This window comes from Canis aureus, chromosome 5 (assembly GCF_053574225.1).
Source record: "Canis aureus isolate CA01 chromosome 5, VMU_Caureus_v.1.0, whole genome shotgun sequence".
NCBI classification, from domain to species: Eukaryota; Metazoa; Chordata; class Mammalia; order Carnivora; family Canidae; genus Canis; species Canis aureus.
Window position 1 is genome coordinate 82,831,334 of NC_135615.1, and position 22,368 is coordinate 82,853,701.

Here is a 22,368-nt window from a genome sequence, read left to right on the forward strand (position 1 = left end):
GCTGGGTGCCAGGAATCACAAACATGAACCAGATGCGGTTCTACCCTTCGGGAGCTCACAGTATCACTGGGGGTGGGAGTGGGATAGCTCTCCCTCGTCTGGCTAGCTCACCGACTGGCTTGGACACCTCTGCACTGGCCTCCATGTGGGTCAGGCCCTGGGCTGGGTGCCAGGGGTGCTCTGATGAAGAGGACAGGCCCAGGGGGAGAGGGTCCATTAGCAACTATGTAAAAAATGAAGTTACCGAAAGAAAGAAAAGGCTGCGGGGAGGAAGGGCGCCTGGCTGGCTCAGTCGGTTAAGCGTCTGCCTTCAGCTCAGGACACGATCCCGGGGTCCTGGGATCGAGCCCCGCATAGCATCAGGCTCCGTGCTCAGCAGGCAGCCTGCTTCTCCCTTTCCCTCTGCCCTGCTCCCCCTGTTGCCTCACCTCCCCTACGGCTCGTGCTCTCTCTCTGATAAATAAATAAAATCTTAAAAAAAAAAAAAAAGAAAAAAGGACCAATTATAGAAAATGTGTAAACATTCTTCCACTTGCCTGTGTTGCATAGACACTGAAGTCAAAGAAACCTAGACTCTTTTCAAGAGAAAAACTGTGGTTCTACTATCAATGGAGAAGAAGAAATTCAAATAGGGACCTCCCCTCACCAAAAAAAAAAAAAAAAAAAGAAAGAAAGAAAGAAAGAAAGAAAGAAAGAAAGAAAGAAGAGGAGGAAGAAATTCAGTCTAGCAATATTCCTACCAGTTGTTGTGAAATATGCTGTCCCAGCAGTCTGAGATGTAGTCCGAAGCGGAGTAGAACCACCGGAGGAGAAAGATCTGTTGAGGGAGAAAATGCCGGTCAGGATGGAGCCCCCGAGCCCAGGTGGGAGAAGTCCTCGCCTGACACGGTGGCTCGCCCGCCTCAGCAGCCCTGCCTGGCGCCCCGTCTCCCGGGCCACATGCTTACAGGGGCAAGCTCATCGGTCAGGTCGGGGAGCACGGCTTCCGAGGACAGCAGAGCGGGGTCTCTGCGCAGCTGGTCCAGATAGCCCAAAAGCGTGAGTTTATCGCTCTCACTCCCTGTCCAGGGAGCCTCGAGGGTTTTATACACCACCCTTCCTCCTGTGGTGCGCCTTTCCAAGATCGACACCTAGGGGGAAAAGAGAGGAAACCATTAGAGAAGTCTTTAAGTTTGTTTGTTTTTTCTTCGGGGAGGATGGGAAAAAGGATCCAATGCAGTTAGCAATAAGCTTGAGCACAAATACAGATGGGTATAAAATACGCGCAAGAGACTGCAGTTATTTTCTGACAAAGGAAACTATGTTTATGATGACTTTCCAAAGCTTCTGCTAAAAGTTAAAGCTCTTTCTTATGAGAAGACTTTTCCCTACAAGCTCTGACTTATTATCTATAAGGAACTTTTGTTTTAGAGAGATTTTCCATGATTACCAAAATGATGACAAAGACACAGAATTTAATGCTTCTGTAGAGAGATGACAAAAGAGGGGAAGGGAAGGAGAGAGCAATCAAAATGAAGTGAAATGAAAGAAGCAGAAGTAAAGGAGAGAGATTTTACTGGTAGCCAAAGGAAGATTTTACACACTAGGTACTCATAGGAAAGATGTTTTCTGTGAAGGTCGAAGGCTGAAAATCTAGGAGGTGAAATCACCAGGGTTTCAAACCTGTTTCAAGATTAGGCTTTCAAAACAGGCTCAGACATTTCTGGATTTCCTGAAATCTGTACTCAAAACACCCAAAGAAAGAGGAAACAGCATTCAGGTGCCATAAGCTTGTCAAGAACTTGGAAGAAGAGAATCCATGACTCACCGCTGATTTTCCTTGAAACGTATCACTGTCTGGTACTAAGGTGTTGGCAAACTCCTGCTGCCGGTTGCTGTACACGTGCACGAATCTCACTGTGTCTTTTGTGTTTGCCAGGGCAAAGGACAGGAAAGCATCAAAGGGTTTGCTCAACTTGGCAGCCTCGGCAGTCAGTAAAACCACACAGTACCTGCACAACGACAGAAGACTTTCTAATCAGTCTCCGAGGCCGAGGCTGGACCCCTTGATGGTAAGAGAAGGTGAAGAGGAGGCGCATTGTTCTAGAGAAGTGAATACATCTTACTGATGGAAGCTGCACAGTGGCAGTCTCTCATGAGAGCAGCTTTCCAAATCATCAATGACCTGCTTCTTCTCCCGACTGGTGATGCCATCCCCAAACCAAACTTTATCACACTTAGGAATTTCTTTTAGGCAATGGCCTCTGAATCCTTGATGCAGAAGGGATTTCAGAAGCCACCTGTTATTCTGTTTCCATCACAGACTGGGCTGGTCAATCCTATCTTGGGCCAGAGGTCTCTGAACCTCACTCTGAAGGGCTTCCTTTGCAAAGGCAAGTTTAGCTAATCACTCAGTCATTCAGTTTCCCAAATATTTAGGGAACGCTTACTATGTGCCAGGTAAGACGGACAACGTTCTTGCCCTGGTGGAGCTTATATTCTGGTAGGGAAGACAGACGACAAATAAATACATAGTGACAAGTGTTATGAAAAAGAAGAGGAGAAAGAGTCCAGGGTGGGGTGGGAGTCCTGCTCCATCAGACAGATTGCTCAGGGACATGTCACCTCTCAGACAGCAAAGACCTGAATGGGGTGCCATACGGGGAAAGGGGTCAGGGCGTTCCAGGCAGAGAGAACTGTGAGCGTGAAGACCCATCAATGGAGAGAGACTGGACCCAATGCATGTTCTAGCAAGCTCACTGGCTGCTGTGTGGAGAACTGCCTGGAAGGCATAAGAGGGGAATGGAATGGAAGCAGAGTCTGGTAAGAAGGCTAGCACAGTCGCTCTCCAAAGGCGACAGTGGTTAAAAAAAAAAAAAAAAAAAAAAAAAAAAGGTGAGAACTGCAATGGATCTGGGCTATTTTCTGAAGGCCGTGCTCATCACAATTCTTAGAGTCCCTGATATTCTTCTTTATATCAAATTAAAGTCTTTCTTCTCTCTTGGTCTTATAAAGGCATCAGAAAAATCTGGAAACATGGGGAATGTCTCACTTTAAACAATATCTTAGTTATATTTTTCAAATAAGATGACCAGGATGCTTTCCTTCCTTCCAAATCTAGACACATTTCACAATGATATTGCCCTATATTCAGGGCACCTGGGTGGCTCAGTGGTTGAGTATGGCTCAGGTTGTGCTCTTGGGGTCCTGGGATCAAGTCCCGCACTGGGCTCCCCATAGGGAGCCTGCTTCTCCCTCTGCCTATGTCTCTGCCTCTCTGTGTCTCTCATGAATAAAATCTTAAAAAAAAATAGCCCTACATTTAAAGCCATTGATTCATTAATCTGAAGGATCTCTAATAAATATTTTCCCTGCATTGCTAGACTTTTTAGTTACTATGTATGAATATGCCTCAGCCTTCCCATTTCTAGCTAATCATTTGAACCTTTCCTCGGTGTCCTACACTTCCCTAGGGTTAGCACATTCCCAGCTCTCATCCCTGGCCTCTGAAGGCTTGGCCTGCCTGGGACACTCTAGTAGGAGCAATGACTTGCTCAGATCCATGCTTCTTTAAAGTGAGCCAGCCTCTCCCCAACAGCTAGCTAAAGGCTACTTACCCTTCTGGCCTCAGCTAAAAAGTTTATGAATTAGGGAAATCTTCTCTGCCCCTGGGCCAGGCTGGCACCCTGGATTTATACCCCCCACTACTAGTAAAGAGTGAATTCTGATGTCACAGGTAGACTTTTCATTGCCCTTTTAGAGAAATGCGACGTGGCTTCTCACTGCAGTGACAAGCAGAGGCAAAGCCTGGAGTCCTTACTTCCTCTGCCGGTGAGACCGTTTCACGGGGCAGAGTTCATGGAACAATCTCTGGCTGGTGAGTCTGGCTGCCAGAAGATACTTGTTTTGCGTGATGAAGTCGTCAATGACCTGTTTCTTCATACCTCGGGCCTGCAGGAAAAAAAACAAGAAACAGTTGATTTTTATTCACTTTTCTCATTGGAAATGGGCTTTACTTTAGAAGCTTAAAAAAACAATGTAGCTGTACCATGATATTGTAACAGCCTGGTATGCGGACAGATGGGAGCCACACTTGTGGTGAGCACAGGATATAGAGAAGCTGAATCACTATCCTGTATACCCGAAACTAATGTCACATTGTATGTAAACTAGACTCAAAGAAAAAAATTATGAAACAAAAAAAAGAACAGGAAAAAAATGTGGCTGACCCCGGCTACAGTCAACAATACAACAAATAAGACACATCTGTTTGGACACATAAAACTGGTGATCTCTTTCCACAGTGTAGGATTGGAAGCAGTGATGGAGCTATTTCAGGTCAAAGGAAAATCAAGTGCCCTTTCCACTGCAGAATTTTTGTATATGGCTTTATGCTGGCAGCTTTAAAAAGTCATTTTTTTTTTAAATTTTTATTTATTTATGATAGTCACACACAGAGAGAGAGAGAGGCAGAGACACAGGCAGAGGGAGAAGCAGGCTCCATGCACCGGGAGCCCGACATGGGATTCGATCCCGGGTCTCCAGGATCACGCCCTGGGCCAAAGGCAGGCGCTAAACCGCTGCGCCACCCAGGGATCCCTAAAAAGTCATTTTTTAAAAAAGATTTTAAGTATTAGGCTCCACACCCAATGTGGGGCTCAAACTCATGACCCCAAGATCTAGAGTCACATGTCCTACCAACTCAGCCCAGCCGGGCATCCCTAAAAAGTCATTTTCAATTTCAGGCAAACTGATTTCCACTTATGATTGGCAGCAAACTGAATAATTAAAAAACTCCAAAGTAACAAAATTACTAGGTATAAAAGGCAGACTACAAAACTATGATGGCCACTTTGTTATTCCTAATTTTTGTACATTTTGAAGGACTGAAGTTATATATACAGTAGGTTGTCTGTATCAACTGTTAACTAGAAAATCCCTATATGTTAAGGAACACACTCTGAATAACCTACTTATCTAAGAAGAGCCTATCAGACATTAATACTCTGATTTTTTAAAAAAATATTTATTTGAGAGACAGAGAACAAGTGAGAAGGACAGAGGGAGAGAGAGAGGGAATCTCAAGGGGACTCTGCTGAGCATGGAGCCCGACACGGGGCTCGATCCCAGGACCCTGAGATCATGACCTGAGCCAAAACCAAGAGTCAGATGCTTAACCAACTGTACCACTCAGGCATTCCATGAATTTGAAGGACCCATGAAAGTACTATTTATAAACCCTGGAGTGAAAATAAAGCCATACTTGGAGGATAATGTTACAGTGAATAAAACAGAAATTAATGACCTAGATGCCCATATCAAGAAGTTAAAAAGAAACAGCAAAAAATATGAAAGGGGGAAGAAGGGAATAATAAAAATAAAAACGGAGATCCACAAAGCAAAAACAAACATAGAAAAAGAAGAAGAAACAAAGAATTAACAAAGCCAAAACTGGCTCTCTGGGAGAGCTAATAAAATTGACAAACCTCTGGTAAAACCCATCATACAAACAGGAGAGAAAACACAAATAACCATTATCAAAGATGACAAGCAGGAATCACCATCTGTGCTGTAAAAGTTAAAAGAAAAAGTCATTTAGATTTGAAAATTTAGATGAATAGAAAAACTTCTAGAATAATAGAGCAGTATCTGAAAAAACAGAAATCTTAAATAGTTGTGTAACCGTTAAAGAAGGTGAACCCGTGGCAGAGATCTTTCCTTAAGCACAAACTCAAGGCCCAGATGGTGTTACAGATGGTTTTGATGAAACTTTCAAGAGGACAATCCAATCTTACATAAAGTCTTCCTGAGAATAGAAAAAGGGAGAACGCACCCACCTCCCTTCATGATGCAAAGCCTCACATGGGCATCAGGAGAAAGAAAAGTCAGAAGTCAACCTCACTTCTGAACACGAATGCAAAAAATCCTCAACAAAATGTTATTAGCAAACTGAATTCAGCAATCTGTTGAAAGCATAATACAAGTTATGATCCTGTTGGACTTATCTGATGAACTCAAATTAGGTTTAATATTAGAAAATGAATTATTGTATTTAGCACATTTTTTTTTTTATTTAGCACATTTTAGAAGATGAAAGATAAAGAGGAAATCAGGATAATCTCAACAACTGTGGAAAAAACCGTTTGATAAAAACCAGTATCATTTAGGTCAACAATGAATAGAAGGGAACTTCCTTAACCTGATGAGGGTGGCTGCAAAAGGTCTTCTGCAAACATGATACTTACTGGGGACATGGAAATCAAGAACAAGGATGCCCTCCCTCATCACTACCTTTCTTTCTTTTTAAAAAGATTTCACTTATTTATTTTGGCGGGGGGGGGGGGGAGAGGGAGGGAGGGAGGGAGAGAGAGAGAGAGAGAGAGAATATGCATGTGTGCTTGCACATATGAGCTGGGTGGGGGGGGTGGGCAGAGGAAGAGGGAGAGAATCTCCAGCAGACTCCCTGCCGAGTATGGGACCCGACATGGAGCTCAATCCCACAACCCTGAGATCATGACCTGAGCCAAAATCAAGAGTCAGACACTCAACTGACTGAGCCCCCCAGGCACTCCTCTCCCATTACTACAGTTCTATTCCATGTCACACCAGAGGTCAGCAGTAAAGTAAGAAAAAGGAATAAAATAAGGGCTGAATAAAAAAGAAGCAAAACTGCCATTAATCTCAGATGATATGATTGTGTATTTAGGAAACCCAAAAGATGGTACAGGTAATTAATTAATTAATTAATTAATTAATTAATTAATTTATTTATTTATTTATTTATTTATTTATGATAGCCACACAGAGAGAGAGAGAGAGAGAGGGGCAGGCAGAGACACAGGCAGAGGGAGAAGCAGGCTCCAAGCACCGGAAGCCCGATGTGGGATTCGATCCCGGTTCTCCAGGATCGCGCCCTGGGCCAAAGGCAGGCGCCAAACCGCTGCGCCACCCAGGGATCCCGAGGTAAATTATTTAAATCAGTAACAGGAGTTTAGCAAGATTGCTGGACACAAGGTCAGTGTTAAAAAATCCAATTATAGGGACACCTGGGTGGCTCAGTGGTTGAGCATCTACTTTTGGCTCAGGTCGTGATCCCAGAGTCCTGGGATCGAGTCCTGCGTCAGGCTCTCTGCATAGATTCTGCTTCTCCCTCTGCTTCTGTCTCTGCCTCTCTCTGTGTCTCTTGTGAATAAATGAAATCTTAAAAAAAAAAAAAATCCAACTGTATTGGGGCGCCTGGGTGGCTCAGTCAATTGAGTGTCTAGCTCTTGATTTTGGCTCAGGTCATGATTTCAGGGGTTTGGGACTGAGACCCGTGTCAGGTTCTGTACTCAGGGGGCAGTCTGCTGGTGATTCTCTCTCCCTCTGTGCCTCCCTCCACTGATAAGCACACACTCTCTCTTTAAAAATAGATAAATAAATCTTTAAAAAAATCAATTGTGATACTTAATACCAACAAACAGAAAATGTAGTAAAAAAGATACCTTTCAACAGCATAAAAAACAAACAAACAAGGTACCTAAAAATAAACTGGAAAAAAAGTACAATCTTTATGGAGAAAATGATAAAAGCTTATAGAAACCTATTACAGAGCATCTAAACAAAGGAAAACAGATACACGACGCTCATAGGTTGGAAGGCTCAATTTTGTCAAGATGCATATTCTCCTCAAACTGATTTAAAGAGTCAATACACATCCAATCAAATCCCAACATGTTTGTTTGTTTTGATGGAACTTGACTGACAGAATGTAGTATGTATACAAAACGCACAAGAGACCAATAGCAGCCAAGATGCTTTTGAAAAAACTCCCATCCTTCTAAAATCCAAAAAACAAAGCAGGAGGATTTGCTCTGTGACTTATCAAGACCATTTCCAAATAGTTAATACGTAAGTATAAAAGGCAAATTATAAAGAAGCCCCATGAAGGGATTATCTTTATTGTCTTGACCTAGGGGAAGATGTCTTAAATAGTAAACAAACAGAACCAATCAATCAGAAAAGAAAAATGATGATACGAATGAATACATTAAAAGTAAGAACATATGTTCATCAAAAAGACACCAAATACAAGAATATCTTCACAGCATCACTGGTCAAATCACTAAAAACTGGGAAGAGCCAAATGACTGCCTGCGGGAGCTGGAAGAGACAAACTGTAATATATTCATGCCAAACTCCACAGACAACGTGTACGAACCCCCAAACATCAGCCGACGAAAGCCAGACATGGAGGTATACACTGCAGGACTTCAGTTGTATAAATAACTGGCTACAAATCATTAGCAAAAAGGCAGACAGTTCAATAGAAAAAAAAAATGGGTAAAACACTTGACAGTCATGTCACAAAAGGGGAAATCCAAAGGCCCATAATCAGTTTGTGGTTAAGGGAAATGCAAAGCACAATCACAATGAGATACCATTATTCAGAGAACTCAGAAAAATGAAATTGAGGGATGCCTGAGTGGCTCAGTGGCTGAGCATCTGCCTTTGGCTCAGGGCGTGATCCCAGGGTCCTGGGATCGAGTCCCACATCGGGCTCCCTGCGTGAAGCCTGCTTCTCCCTCTGCCTATGTCTCTGCCTCTCTCTCCATGTCTCTCATGAATGAATAAATAAAACCTTAAAAAAAAAAAAAGGGATCCCTGGGTGGCGCAGCGGTTTGGTGCCTGCCTTTGGCCCAGGACGCGATCCTGGAGACCTGGGATCGAATCCCACGTCAGGCTCCCGGTGCATGGAGCCTGCTTCTCCCTCTGCCTACGTCTCTGCCTCTCTCTCTCTCTCCTTGTGTGACTATCATAAATAAAAAAAATAAAAAAATTAAAAAAAAAAAAACCGAAATTGAACTGGTGTTGGCAAGAATGTGGAGCAATGAAACTTGCACACGACTGGTGGAAATGTAAACTGGTAACATCACTCTGGAAAACAGGTTACCCAGAAAAGCTGGTGATGTGCAGACCCCACGACCCAGCAGTTCTTTTTTTTTTTTTTTTTTTTTTTTAATGATAGTCACAGAGAGTGAGAGAGAGAGAGAGAGAAGGGCAGAGACACAGGCAGAGGGAGAAGCAGGCTCCATGCACCGGGAGCCCAACGTGGGACTCGATCCCGAGTCTCCAGGATCGCGCCCTGGGCCAAAGGCAGGCGCCCAGCCGCTGCGCCACCCAGGGATCCCACGACCCAGCAGTTCTGCAACCAGACATACTCTAGAAGCAATGGTTCTCAAAACTTTTTGGTCTTAGAACATCTTTTTTTTTTTTTTTTTTTTTTTTTTAAAGTAGGCTCCATGCCCAACGTGGGACTTAAAACTCATGACCCTGAGATCAGGAGTCACAGCGTCTACCAACTGAGCCAGTCAGGTGCCCCTGGATTCAATGAACTGTTAATACTTTGTTAAATTCAAATTCACTGATCACTTTGCACTTAAAATGGATTTTTTACTCAGGTGTGATTTCTTAAAATCATGCATTGGTCATTTGGAAAGTACTGGTTCACTGATCTTCCAAATGCTGACAAATGTTATTATACATGTAAAAAAAAGTGCACCACGCTGATGAACAAATCTCATCACAAAGTTTTGAGAAGCTCATGGCCGATACAAATTTTTCAAAATTCTAATTTTCTTGGAAGCCTGTTTTATCACTGGCAACAAATACGGTCAGTTGTTTCCCTTAAAGTGGTAGGCTCACTGTTTTTGGGGAATGTCTGCCCCAAGCCTGAGTCTGAATAACCACAGTTGTCTGTCAGTTATTCTTTCAAGTAAAAATAACGTTCTGTTAAAAAGGGGGCTAGTTTAAAACTCACGAATTATTAAATTGTGATTTAATTAAAATGCTTACCCTCAAGACAACCTTTATACTTTGCCAGGTAGCAGCGCTTTTTGTACACTTTGCATTTTGTCACACAGATTAAAAACATCTAAAAGACGTACTCAAGGGTTAATTCATTAATAAAATTAATACTTGCTATTGCTTCATCAAGGGTATTAAGTGATACATGAGAGTTGTTTCTGTTTGTTTTTATGGTGAGTGCTTAGGAGTGAAAAACAGATGCTTCCTGGTGGTCTGGGGCCTGGGCCTTGGATTATGTACTGGACTGTGCACTGGGCTGTGCACTGGTAGTTTTACCCACCATGGCCTTCACACTATCAGCGCAGGTGTCAACACAGAGGAAAAGGACAAATTATGTCTCTGTATTATTATGAAGACAGTTTTGATCTCACACACTTCTCACTCCTACCCCAGGGTCTGTGAATCTCATTCTGAAAACTGCTGTCCTAGAGAAACCCACATAGACTGAGATACACACGATGTTCATGGCGACATTGTCCCTAAAGCGCTGAAACTGCCCACTGCCAGAAGAATGAGCCAAGAAGTTACCTTGTGGTCATAAATACTACACAGCAAATGAAAGCAAATATAGCAGGACTCCACGAAACAAGTGGTGCTGCAAGTGTCACCTACCAAGTGACCTGCTGTTGGGAGGTACTGTTCTTATATCCATAGGAACAAACTGGTGAAGCATTCATCATGCCAGTGCTTTTTTTTCTCAGAGAGAGAGTCAGAGAGAGCAGGCGTGCACATGTGCATGCTCACGGGTAAGTAGGGGCAAGGGAGAGAGAGAATCTTAAACAGGCTCTATCCTCACCACAGAGCCAGTTGCAGGGCTTGATCTCATGACCCTAAGATCATGACCTGAGCCGAAATCAAGAGCTGGACATCTAATCGCCTGAGCCACCCAGGCTCTCCTATGCCAGTAATTCTGTAAATGTATTTGAGCTACAATTTTTCCCAAGGGATAAATAAATCATTCTCCAGAGTAGAAGCTATTACTGAAAAACAATTTAGGAGGTTTTCATAGATTAATCTTGAACTGAGAAGTTCTGTTCCTTCTTCACCACTGGCATGTTTTCTTCGTGATTCTCTCAGCCACTCAGCTGCCATTGGACAGGGCACCCCTTTTTTAACTGCTGGCGCCTGTCCAGAATTTTGTCCTTGGCTCCCTTCTCTCCTTACTTCACCTGCTGTGGATGCCTGGGAGATCACTCCGCAGTGAGGACTGGCACCTCCAACCCTCACTGATGAGCTACCAATCTCTCTCCCCAGCTCACTAAGACCTCGGTCCCTACGCTCCACTGTCCAACGGACACCTCCTCTCAGACTTCCCGCACGCAGCTCTCGTTCTGCACATCCACAACCGAATCCATTACCTGCTTCCTAACCTGCTCTTCTCTCCTCACTGCCACTTCTCCCATCTGGTTCTGCCTCTCACTTAGCCCCAGGCTCAAGGGTCTTTCCTCTCCGTTCACATCTGAATGAGTCACTTATGCCGGTGGATGGAAACTGCCCTCAGGCCTCTCTCCTCGGACAGAGTTGTGAGGACAAAGGCTTAACTAGATGTCAGAGCTCCTCAGAGCTCCTCTGTATTTACTACACAGCAGGCAGGCAATGAAACATTTACTGAATGAATTGAAACAAAGGATTTTATAGAACTTCTAGCTTCCTTTAAGAGAGGTGAGTCAAAGAGTTCTTGTTGCTTTTTTGAAAAAATAGGGGTATCTGGCTGGCTCAGCTGGTAGAGCGTGTTGACTCTTGATTTTGGGGTTGTAGGTTCGAGCCCCACATTGGGTGCAGAGATTAAAAAAATCTTAAAAAATATAATAAAAAATAAAAATGACATTAAAGAAATAAAATAAGACATGTTCATGAGAGGGATTTCTGAAAACCCAAACATTAGGATAATACCTAATTTTACCATCAAGAGATGTATCTATTTCCAGCTTTTTCCTATGTGTATGCATGTACCTATACACATGAACTGAGATCAGTGTTTAAATTGTGTATATAATTGATATGCATTGAGATCCTTTAGTCTCTGTGCTTCATTTATTTCAATTTTCAGTCTTTTATACACTGTGTTTACATGATTTCGTCTGAGTTATTAATTAATAGGGAACTCAGGCCTGAGACGGCCACACAGTTCAGACCTGCCACAGAGTGAGGCACCTTAGTTTTGCATCCTGCTTGCTTTTTTTAATAATTATGTTTTGAAAACTATCCCCATCATTAAGTGTCCTTGAACTGCTGTTTCAATGGCTAAACGGCTATATAGCCATCCCTGTTCGGGATTTACTAATAATTAGCCTACTGTTGGATACTTCTATTTTTCCCCCAGTGAAACCAGCTACAAATGGTAATGTCTCTGTATATAATTTTTGGCTGAATTCCTATTCCCTGAGGACAGATTCCTAAAAGGTAATCTCATCTCCCTGAGGTCTTTAAACACCAGTGTCACCTTCAGGAGGCCCTTCCTGGCCACAATACCTTAGAAAATGTGAACCTGCTCTCCTGACACTCCACATTCCCCTCTCCTGCTTTCTTTTTCTCCATAGCACTTCTCCTCCACACGCCACCATGGAGTATGTTATGCCAGTTGTCTGTCAACCCCATTGGAATACAGGACGGATTCTAGGACAGAGAATGCAGGTGACTTTGTTCATCCCCAGAACGCAGGGTAGCGTTTGGCTCCCCCCAGGACTCGGGAGTATGCTTTTCTCGAATGAATCCAGGCAACTGACATGTTATTACCCAATTGCTTTTCTGAAAACTCTAAAGCCTCTCCAGCTAGGCAAAACGAAAGACTACCTGTTTCTCTCTACTCTCAACACTACTATCTTCACTTTGAAAATCTTCAACAATGTGATGGGAGAACAAAATGTTAACTTGGCTTTTTGTGATTAGTGAGATTTAATTTTTAAAAGTGATTATCAGTCACTTGAATCTCTTTTCACAATTTTGTTCATATTCCCAGACTAGTCCTCTTGGGAAGTTTTATTAATTTTTTTATTGATATGAAATCCATGTAACACAAAATTAGCTATTTAAAAATGTATCACTCAATGGCATTCCATACATTCATGGTGTTCTATAACAATCACCTCTCTCTGGGCCCAAACATTTCCATTACCCTGAAAGAAAACTCTCTCTACCCATTAAGCAGTCACTTTCGGGAGGTTTTGTGTTGATCTCTTTGATTAGAAGTAGTTCAAGAGAAATTAAAGATAAAAATCTTTTTTTAGATTGGTTGTAAATATTTCCCTTAGCTTACTGCTTAACTTAAAAATTTTAAAGTATTTATATACAAATTTTAAACTTATAATTAAGATTTTCAACAAGATTTTTAGCTCTTATCTTTATCAGATATTCACTTAAAAGTTCTGAGTTTATGGTTTTCTTTCATTTCTTTTTATTGTCATTTTATATTTAAGTTTTGAATTTATTTTTATAATTTATTTTATTTTTTAAAAGATTTTACTTATTTATTTGAGAGAGAGTGGGTGCAAGTGCACAAGCAGTGGGGAGGGGTAGAGGGAGAAGCAGACTCCCCGCTGAGCAGGGAGTCTAATGTGGGTCTTGATCCCAGGACCTTGGGATCATGACCTGAGCTAAAGGCAGACGCTTAACCAACTGAGCCACCAAGGTGCTTTGTAATTTATTTTAGAATAAGATTACTGATCTTCTGACAGGATCACTTTAGAAAAGGTGATTATTTCTTATTTTATTTAAAACAATTAATAAAAAGATTTTATTTATTTATTTATTCATGAGAGACACACAACAGAGAGAGAGAGAGAGAGAGGCAGAGACACAGGCAGAGGGAGAAGCGGGCTCCATGCAGGGAGCCCGACATGGGACTCGATCCCCCGGTCTCTAGGACCACGCCCTGGACTGAAGGGGACGCTAAACTGCTGAGCCACCCAGGCTGCTCTAAAACAAATTTTTAAAAGATTTTATTTTTAAGTAATCTCTACACCCAATGTGGGGTTTGAACCTACAGCCCTGAGCATGAGAGTCACATGCTCTACTGACTGAGCCAGCCAGGTGACCCTCTTATTTTATTTTTGTGCCAAAATATAATGTAAATGGACATTTTTTTTTTTTTAAAGATTTTATCGGGGCAGCCTGGGTGGCTCAGCGGTTCAGCGCCACCCTCAGCCAGGGCGTGACCCTGGAGACCCGGGATGGAGTCCCACATGGGACTCCCTGCATGGAGCTTGCTTCTCCCTCTGCCTTTGTATCTGCCTCTCTCTCTCTCTGTGTCTCTCATGAATAAAAAAAAAAAAAAAAAAAAAGACTTTTATCCATTTACTTGAGAGAGTGAGAGAGGGAAAGAGAGCACAGAGGGAGAGGGAGAAGCAGACTCCCTGCGGAGCAGAGAGCTCGATGCAGGGCTTGATCCCAGGGCCCTGAAATCATGACCCGAACCGAAGGCAGACCCTTAACTGACCATGGATCATTTTAACCATTTCCAAGCGCATAATTCTGTGATTAAGTACATTCACATTGTTGTAAAACTATCACTGTCATCCACCTCCTGAACCTTTTCATCTTCCCAAACAGAAAGTATCCCCATGAAACATGAACTCCCCATATTCTCCTCCCTCAGCCCTTGGCATCACCACCATCCTATTTTCTATCAAAAGATTATTTTTTGAGCAAAACAGTACCAAATAGGATGAAAACGAAACTTGTTTTTAAATTTTGTGCCTCTGAAGGGAGAAATTAAAAAATGAATTTCTCCTTCTCACTTGCTCTGTTCAATTTTGCTGTTTATTCATAAAGGCACAAGATACAACACGAGGGCAACCTCAAGATAGGGCGACTGTCACGTACCTGAATAGCATCTGCAGGCTTGTTTATGTGTTCTTTAAAGATCAAGATGGTGGGGGCATAGACATTGACATTGTACTGCCTTTTCATCTCCTCCGCCTCTCTCAAACCGGTGCGTACATACCCAAATGTCAAGTAATCTTTGTACGCAAAAGCAGTCAACTGTTAGGGTGTAATAGAGAGGAAGAAATTAAATTGATAGCAGGATCACAGAAACCAAGCGTGACCAGTTCACACCAGTGGTGATGAATGCCAGCGTGTATAGCCCCACTCGGGCTGCTAGACCTCTGCGCAATTCAAGGAATTCTATGATGCCCCATGCCCGAAAATTGTACCAATAAAGCTAAACACAGTGAATTTTATTTTTTCTCACACAGAGAGAAAACTATTCATTTTACTGAGATCTACGCTGGGTTGGAGGCATGGAGTATCTGAGGAATCACCTCAATTATGTAAGATGGCAGTGGCCACGCCAAAGGGTAATAAGCAGGACACTTTCCTCTCCCGTCTCATGTCACAGGGCTAACCAGATGGGTGCTGGAAGTGCTGCAGAGGATGTCACTCAGAGGATGGGTCTGGGAATCACGCAGTCACCAAGGGGGGAGGTCGTACAACCTCTCTGAGCTTCAAAAGTCTTGGTCTATAAAACAGGGATGATATTTCTATCACTGGGCTCTTCTAAAGATCAAATGTTATTATGTGTGTGGAAAGCACCAACCCAGTGTATGGTGGTTGAGGCAAATTTCTGGTCTTCAAACATTTCTTTGGATAAGCTCTTACCCACAAAGGACAAGCAAGCCACAAGTTCTCTCCACCAAAAAAAGAGCAAACATTCTCCCAGCACATAATACCTTGTAGAGCAGTGGTACAACGGGCATTTGGTCAAACAGAAGGACATGAGGTTTATTCTCTTGCTGCCAGCCAGAGAGGAATCGGATGTAATTTTTATTTGTAACCTTAAATTGAAGAGAGGATGTTAGTTTCAGTATTCAATTCTCAACAACTGTAGTATATGTAGTCAGGAGATAATTAAACAAAATCAAGTATGTGTAAAAGAGTATTTCGTAGAAAATAAAAAACGCCGATCACTAATTTTTTTGTCTTTGACTAAAATGGTTTAAAAGAACAGACTTATTGATTTCGTATTTTCATGTGTTCCCACTCTTACGGATCGAAATCACAGTCTTTTCTGGAACAATTACTTAACACATAAAAACAAGAGTGAACTTTTGAATTATAGACATGCTTCTTAATCTATTATACACTGTACTTCTTAGTCTATTAACCTGTGGAAGATAACACAGTGATTACTCTTTTAAAAAGGTCTTAAAAAAATAAGGGGGCCCACTTGGTCTATATATTACATAGTTTCATTTATTACCATCTGAATTGCTACTCTTGTGCTTCCCTGATTATGCTTTAAATAATCCTACTGAGAGAATATAAAAAACATTAATAAGGGGTGCCTGGGTGGCTCAGTTGATTAAGCGTCTGACTTCAGCTCAGGTCACAATCCTGGGCTTCTGGGATGGAGCCTCAAGTTGGGCTTCCTGTTCAGCAGGGAGTCTGCTCCTCCCTCTCCCCCCACTCATGCTCACTCTAAGTAAATAAATAAAACCCCAAAACATTAACAAATTAAAATTCTACTTAGAAATTTTTCATAGTTAAAAAAGGTTTATCTTTCCATTCTGCTTCCAGAATGATCTATATTAAACCTCAATCTGATCATTTCACTCTCTGCTCAGCCCCCTACATTGGCCTCAGCACCTGCAAGCCAAGACCCAAGTTCCTCTATCGGGTGGCCAGGCAGCGAGATTCCTACAAACCCCTCTAGTCCTGCCCTCTCCTGCTCACTAGCGACTACTTCACGCAGAGCAGGATGCTTCACGTCCCATCCTCATTCCCTCATTCCCTACCTCTCACTTCACCTGGCAAACTCAGTGCATGGGCCGTTTCTGCCAGGAAGCCTTTCCCCACTCTCTCAGACAGCCTTTCAGCATATCAGATGGAAATAATCCCCTGCTACGCTGGGAGCTCCTTGAAAAGCGTCCTCAACACTTACAGTGACTGGCATAGAACAGACATTTCATAAATGTTTGAGGACCCATCCAGAAACCTACGATCATTCTAGTAGCCTACCATACTCTCTCTAGCTCCACCAAATATTTCTTCTGTAGATAATGATCCCGGCGGCATAGTCTATGAACAGTGCACGTGGTAATAGGATGGAAATGCTGGTATGTTCACTCCCCTGGTATAGTTAAAGGAATGAATTATTTAAAGCACACACGAGTCCTGTTCTAGTTCCTGTGACCCTTAATCTAAGATACTGGAGAAAAAATGCCGCTTAAGTGTAAAAATCATAAACTAGTATGAACTCTTTGTGCCTGGTTTCTCTGGCATAATTTTTGTTTGTGAAATTTACTCATCTTTGCATTACTCTAAGTTCTGAAAATTCCAAAAATATTTGATTTCATGGAATCTTGTGTTTTCCACAGATGTGATCGTTAAAAATATAGCCAAATGTAACTTATTTTGAATCCTTTCATAAGACAGATACCTTCAAATGAACAAATTCATGAATCAGAAAGAAATCCTTCGTTCTAAATCATGATCTAATTTTTTGTTTAGAAAATGAGAGCCACTGTCATTCCAGGCTCAGATCCCCACCACAGTGTAAATGGGGTCAGTGGTTACCAACAGGGACAGATTCTTAGTCTTTCTCCCTTGTTTTTCAGTCTCCTACTGAAAGTCTTAGTCTGAAGTTTTTCAGACTTCACTTAAATGACTTCAGTTGAGTTATTACTTATTAATTAACATAGGTCTTGCCCTGTTCAAAATGAAACTCAGGTCTGAGATGACCATAGAGTTCAGGGTGGCTGGGGGACCCAGGTACCTCACAGGCTACTTTTCCACCAGGTACTTACTTTCTCCACCAAGTTCCCTGGAAGGAGACTTTCTACAAACTGTCGTAGGTTCTCACGGACAACTGCATTATGGAAGAAGGAGATTTTTCCATTTATGATTCCCAGGATAGAGGGAGTGCTGTGCGCTCCCAGGTGATGGGCCAGGCGTCTCTCGTACCCAGCATGGACCACACCGATTCCTACACCTGAAAAGTATGGAAGACCTCCATGAAGCCTTTTCACCACCCCACGGTAGATAAGGAAATGCTGATAAGTGATCTTTTGGTGTGTAACTGAACTCCTGACCTAGGATATCTCTCCTAATAGATCGATTAGCACTTTTTCATTGCTGATACTCTAAACTGGTTCAGTTTTTCTGCAGAATAATCTGGCTATATTTAAGAGCTACAAATCTTTGTATCTTTTAGTCTCCATACTTTTAGTCTCAATACTTGAAAAGAAAAGAAAGCAATCTGCTACAGTGCTTCTACTCACAAGGAAAACAAACAAACCTGGGAACAATTCCAGAGTTCAACAACTTGGCAATAGTTGGAAAAATAACTATGATTTATCGATAGAATTCAGTCTTCTCACTCTTTAGCCCAAGTCTCCCTTTTATATGTTATGTGTAGAGACAGATGTTAGAAAGTACACATTCTTGAAAAGGAGACAGAAATTAAGTTAGAATCACTCAGATGTCAAAATCCCATATAATTCCTGTTGACGTGTTGGTATCTTCCTGTACCTCTTCTTACAAATGTGTGTGTGGACGCACACACCTACATATAAAACAAAACGGGATCCCTGGGTGGCGCAGCGGTTTAGTGCCTGCCTTTGGCCTAGGGCGCGATCCTGGAGACCTGGGATCGAATCCCACATCGTGCTCCCGGTGCATGGAGCCTGCTTCTCCCTCTGCCTGTGTCTCTGCCTCTCTCTCTCTCTCTCTGTGACTATCATAAAAAAGAAAAACAAAACAAAACAACACAGGAGCATCTGATACCCATTTCACTTAATACTGGAATAGTTTTCCTTGTTCCTTCCTTTGACCAGTATATCTAGAGAGCCGGTTCCTCTGCTAAACACTGGAGGAACATGAAATGTTCACAGCCAGCAAGGACTCGTCTTCTTTTGGATGCCCAACAGATTTCCCAACTTAACATTTCCCAAACCCAATTCCTGCTCTCCTCCCCCAGGTCCATCCCACGCAGGCCTTCCCTGGTCACCAACGGGGCCCCTTCCTTCCTGTTACTTGGACGGAAGACTCGAGTCATCTTCCACCTCTCGCCTCTCACACCCCACGTCCAATCTGTTGGCAAGTCCTGTTGGCTTCATTTTCAAAAGACGCCAGGAATCTGTTTGTCTCCACTTTCTTTAGACTCTCCTCTGAGTCACCATCTCTCTTCCCCTGGTTGTGCAATACCCGCCTAACGTTACTGTCTCTCCTGGTCTCCCTGCGGCCGGTTCTCAACATACTAGCCTCACTGTCTCCTCTAACACAGAAACATGGATCACGGCCCTCCTCTGCCCAAATCCTGCAAAGACTTCCCATGTCACTCAAAATAAGAGCCAATCTTCACAACGGCCAACCAGGCCTTTGTGATTTGGTCCCTGGTCCCCTTCTGACCTTTCCTGTCCTCCTTTTCATTCACCTTGCCCCAGCACCCAGCATTCTCCTCTTCCTTAAACACATTAGCATGTTCCTGCTTCAGGGCCTTGGCACTGGCTGTCCCTTCTGCCCGGAGTGGATAACTCCCTGACATCTGTGAAGCTGAGTTCCTCCTTTGCCAATTTCAAGTCCTCACTGAGACCCACTTGGCTACCATGTTTGAAACCATACTCCCCACACTTGGCATCCTCCTCAACCTATTCACTTTCCCATCTTTCTTCCAGAGCACTTCCCATCTTCTAACTTATTTCCTTTTTTCTGGTGATTAGCTTTCACTATTACATGGGGTATTTTGATGGGCATCCTTATAGATCTTTGTGTACACATCTTTGTGCACTTGCGTGATTTCCTAATTAAATTCCAAAAATGCAATTGCTGGGTAAACGGCAGGATCACAGGATTAATACTTTAAAACTGCTAAATAGACAAAACAAATCTATTTGCAGGCTATCTTACTATGTCCCTTAGAGTATCTCAAGGGCAGGTAAGGAAGACATCACCCCCTCATTTTACAAACAGCAAGCTTCAGAGAGATTACGTGATCCCAGTTCGCGGAGCTGGTAACACTGTAGAACAAGATTCCAAACTGGATGCTCCAGAGCCAGGTCTAGCATATTACCTCACACTACAGGCATGACAAACAACTACGGGATAATGTCGACAAATGGAAGTGCATGTAAACATTTTGTGAGAAGAACAAGAATATAGCAGGCATATACACTGAGACGTTTGGCTTCATTTAAGGTCAGAGGGACATCACCTAGCAGGGGTGGGGGTGGGGTGTCAAGTGGCTATACAGCAAAGACCCAAGGATGGAAGGGCCATGTTTTAAACATTTTTAAAGTTGAGGCAGCATGGCTAGAGCTTTATAGAATTATCACTCTTCACACTCCCCAACATCCTGAGTGGTCAGTGCCGATACCTCCATGTTACCAGTGCCTGGACAGGATGAGGACAGCTGACCTGGCATCACAGGTAGCATGCAGTAGAACCAGGATTTGAACCCAGGCCTACCTGAGTGTGAAGCCTGGCTCCTCCCTGGCTTCGAAGAATGACCTCTTCCACCTTTGGTTCTGAATACTAGAGGGATCAATTTCTTAAGAGGCTGACTCACCCCAAAGGATCTTACATAGACCAGATGCCAATTTACTATCTAATCCCAGGAAGGACACCTTTTTAGTAACTCTGCCATTCAAGGTGCCCTCTGCTAGGTTTCAGGACACATGTGGATCAGAATTAGTCATCAGAAAGGTGGCTTGTGGGCCTGGAGTTGGGATGAGGGATGCAGTCCTGGAGACCAAAGGGAAACGGACTTTGCTTCTGGGCTTGTTGTTCACTCTACTATTCCTCCAGATACCCCTGAAGCTCCCTGTAACACCCCATGTGGGCTGCGTCCTCAGAAAGGCCCACCCTGCCCAATTTTAGCCTGTAACTGTGCCTTGGCATTCTCTGGCACCTGCCTGGCTTTACCAAGCTAAGGTGCCCTTTGATGGACTCTATTTTATTTAGTGGTGTGTACTTACTAGAACATAAGCTCTATGATTGCAGGGAGTTTTGCTTATTTTGTTTACTGCTGCATCCCTAGTATCTAGAACAGTTCCTGGCATGTAGTAGGCACTTGGTTTTTAAAAAACAAACCAATGATTTAAAAATTGGTATTAGGGCAGCCCCGGTGGTGCAGCGGTTTAGTGCTGCCTGCAGCCCAGGGCGTGATCCTGGAGACCCTGGATCGAGTCCCATATCAGGCTCCCTGCATGGAGCCTACTTCTCCCTCTGCCTGTGTCTCTGCCTCCCTCTCTCTCTATGTGTGTCTCTATGAATAAATAAATAAAGTCTTAAAAAAATTGGTATTAAAAATCAGTCAGATCCAGATTCAAGCCCAGCTCTGCTCCCTGGTAGCTGTGTAACTTCAGGCAAGTCATTTCACCTCGCTGTCTGTTTCCTCATTTTTAAGATGGAGACAAGTTGTTCTGTTGAGACTAAAGACATAAGGTGAAACAGAACCTAGGGCAGCCCCGGTTGCCCAGCGGTTTAGCACTGCCTTCGGCCCAGGGTGTAATCCTGGAGATCCAGGATCGAGTCCCGCATTGCGCTCCCTGCGTGGAGCCTGCTTCTCCCTCTGCCTATGTCTCTGTCGCTCCACAACCCGCCCCCCCCGCCATCATGAATAAATAAATAAAATCTTAAAAAAAAAAGAAAGTTACAACAGAATCTAACCTTGAGCCTGGAATACAATAGGTGCCTAATTAATTACAACTGTTATTACGAAGTATTATTTCATGATGAAGCCTGAGCCCAAGATGTCTCTGTGGGTGGGAATTTCACCTTGAGGAGCTGGTCTTCTCCTATGGAGCAGGATATACACAGCAAACCCTCGCCCTCTCTATGTCGTCCTTTCCCCACCTTTCTTGCCCTCCCATCAATACAGCTTCCTTCTCAGAACAGAATACAGTGGTTAGGTTTCATTTCTTTTACTTAAATTACCACGAGTCCTTATCTACATCACCTTCATTAAATGTTAAGTATTTCCAAATCTATAAAGGCCATTTTCTTGGATCACTTCTATAAAGGACTTTGTTACTATCATAATCCCACTTCTAAATTCTGGAGGACTTTTACCTCTCTTCTATAGGTTAACTAGTATACAGATTAGAATAAAGAATGATAAATATTTGGTTTTTCAATTGGTATTATTTTTCCTCCTGAGAAGATATTTAATAAGAATTCAGATCTAGGGATGCCTGGGTGGCTCAGCAGTTGAGCATCTGCCTTCAGCTAAGGATGTGATCCTGGAGTTCTGGGATCAAGTCCCACATTAGGCTCCCTGCATGGAGCCTGCTTTTCCCTCTGCCTGTGTCTTTGCGTCTTTCTCTCACTCTGTGTCTCTCATGAATAAATAAATAAAATCTTAAAAAAAAAAAAAAGAATTCAGATCTAGAGACACTTGAGTGGCTCAGCAGATTAAGCATTTGCCTTCGGCTCAGGTCATGATCCCAGCATCCTGGGATAGCACTCTGCATTGGGTTCTGTGCTCAGCATGGAGTCTGCTTGTCCCTCTCCCTCAGCCCCTCCCCCAAGTTTATGCTCTCTCTCTCTCTCAAATAAATAAAATTTTTCTTTACTAAAGATTTTATTTATTTATTCATGAGACAC

At 42.9% G+C, this 22,368-nt stretch overlaps 1 protein-coding gene across 4 annotated transcripts in view; it reads right to left on the reverse strand.

The window, feature by feature from the left end:
- DNAJC16 (DnaJ heat shock protein family (Hsp40) member C16) overlaps positions 1 to 22,368 on the reverse strand; it is a 41,376-nt gene that overhangs the window by 5,730 nt on the left and 13,278 nt on the right. For all 4 annotated transcript variants that reach the window (XM_077899520.1, XM_077899521.1, XM_077899519.1 and 1 more), the window contains 7 exons: positions 17,571 to 17,755; positions 15,495 to 15,599; positions 14,647 to 14,805; positions 3,800 to 3,930; positions 1,808 to 1,991; positions 948 to 1,130; positions 741 to 817 (listed from right to left, as the gene is read on the reverse strand). In XM_077899520.1, coding sequence (XP_077755646.1) covers positions 741 to 817; positions 948 to 1,130; positions 1,808 to 1,991; positions 3,800 to 3,930; positions 14,647 to 14,805; positions 15,495 to 15,599; positions 17,571 to 17,755 — 1,024 coding nt within the window. The remainder of the gene's footprint in view (positions 1 to 740; positions 818 to 947; positions 1,131 to 1,807; positions 1,992 to 3,799; positions 3,931 to 14,646; positions 14,806 to 15,494; positions 15,600 to 17,570; positions 17,756 to 22,368) is intronic.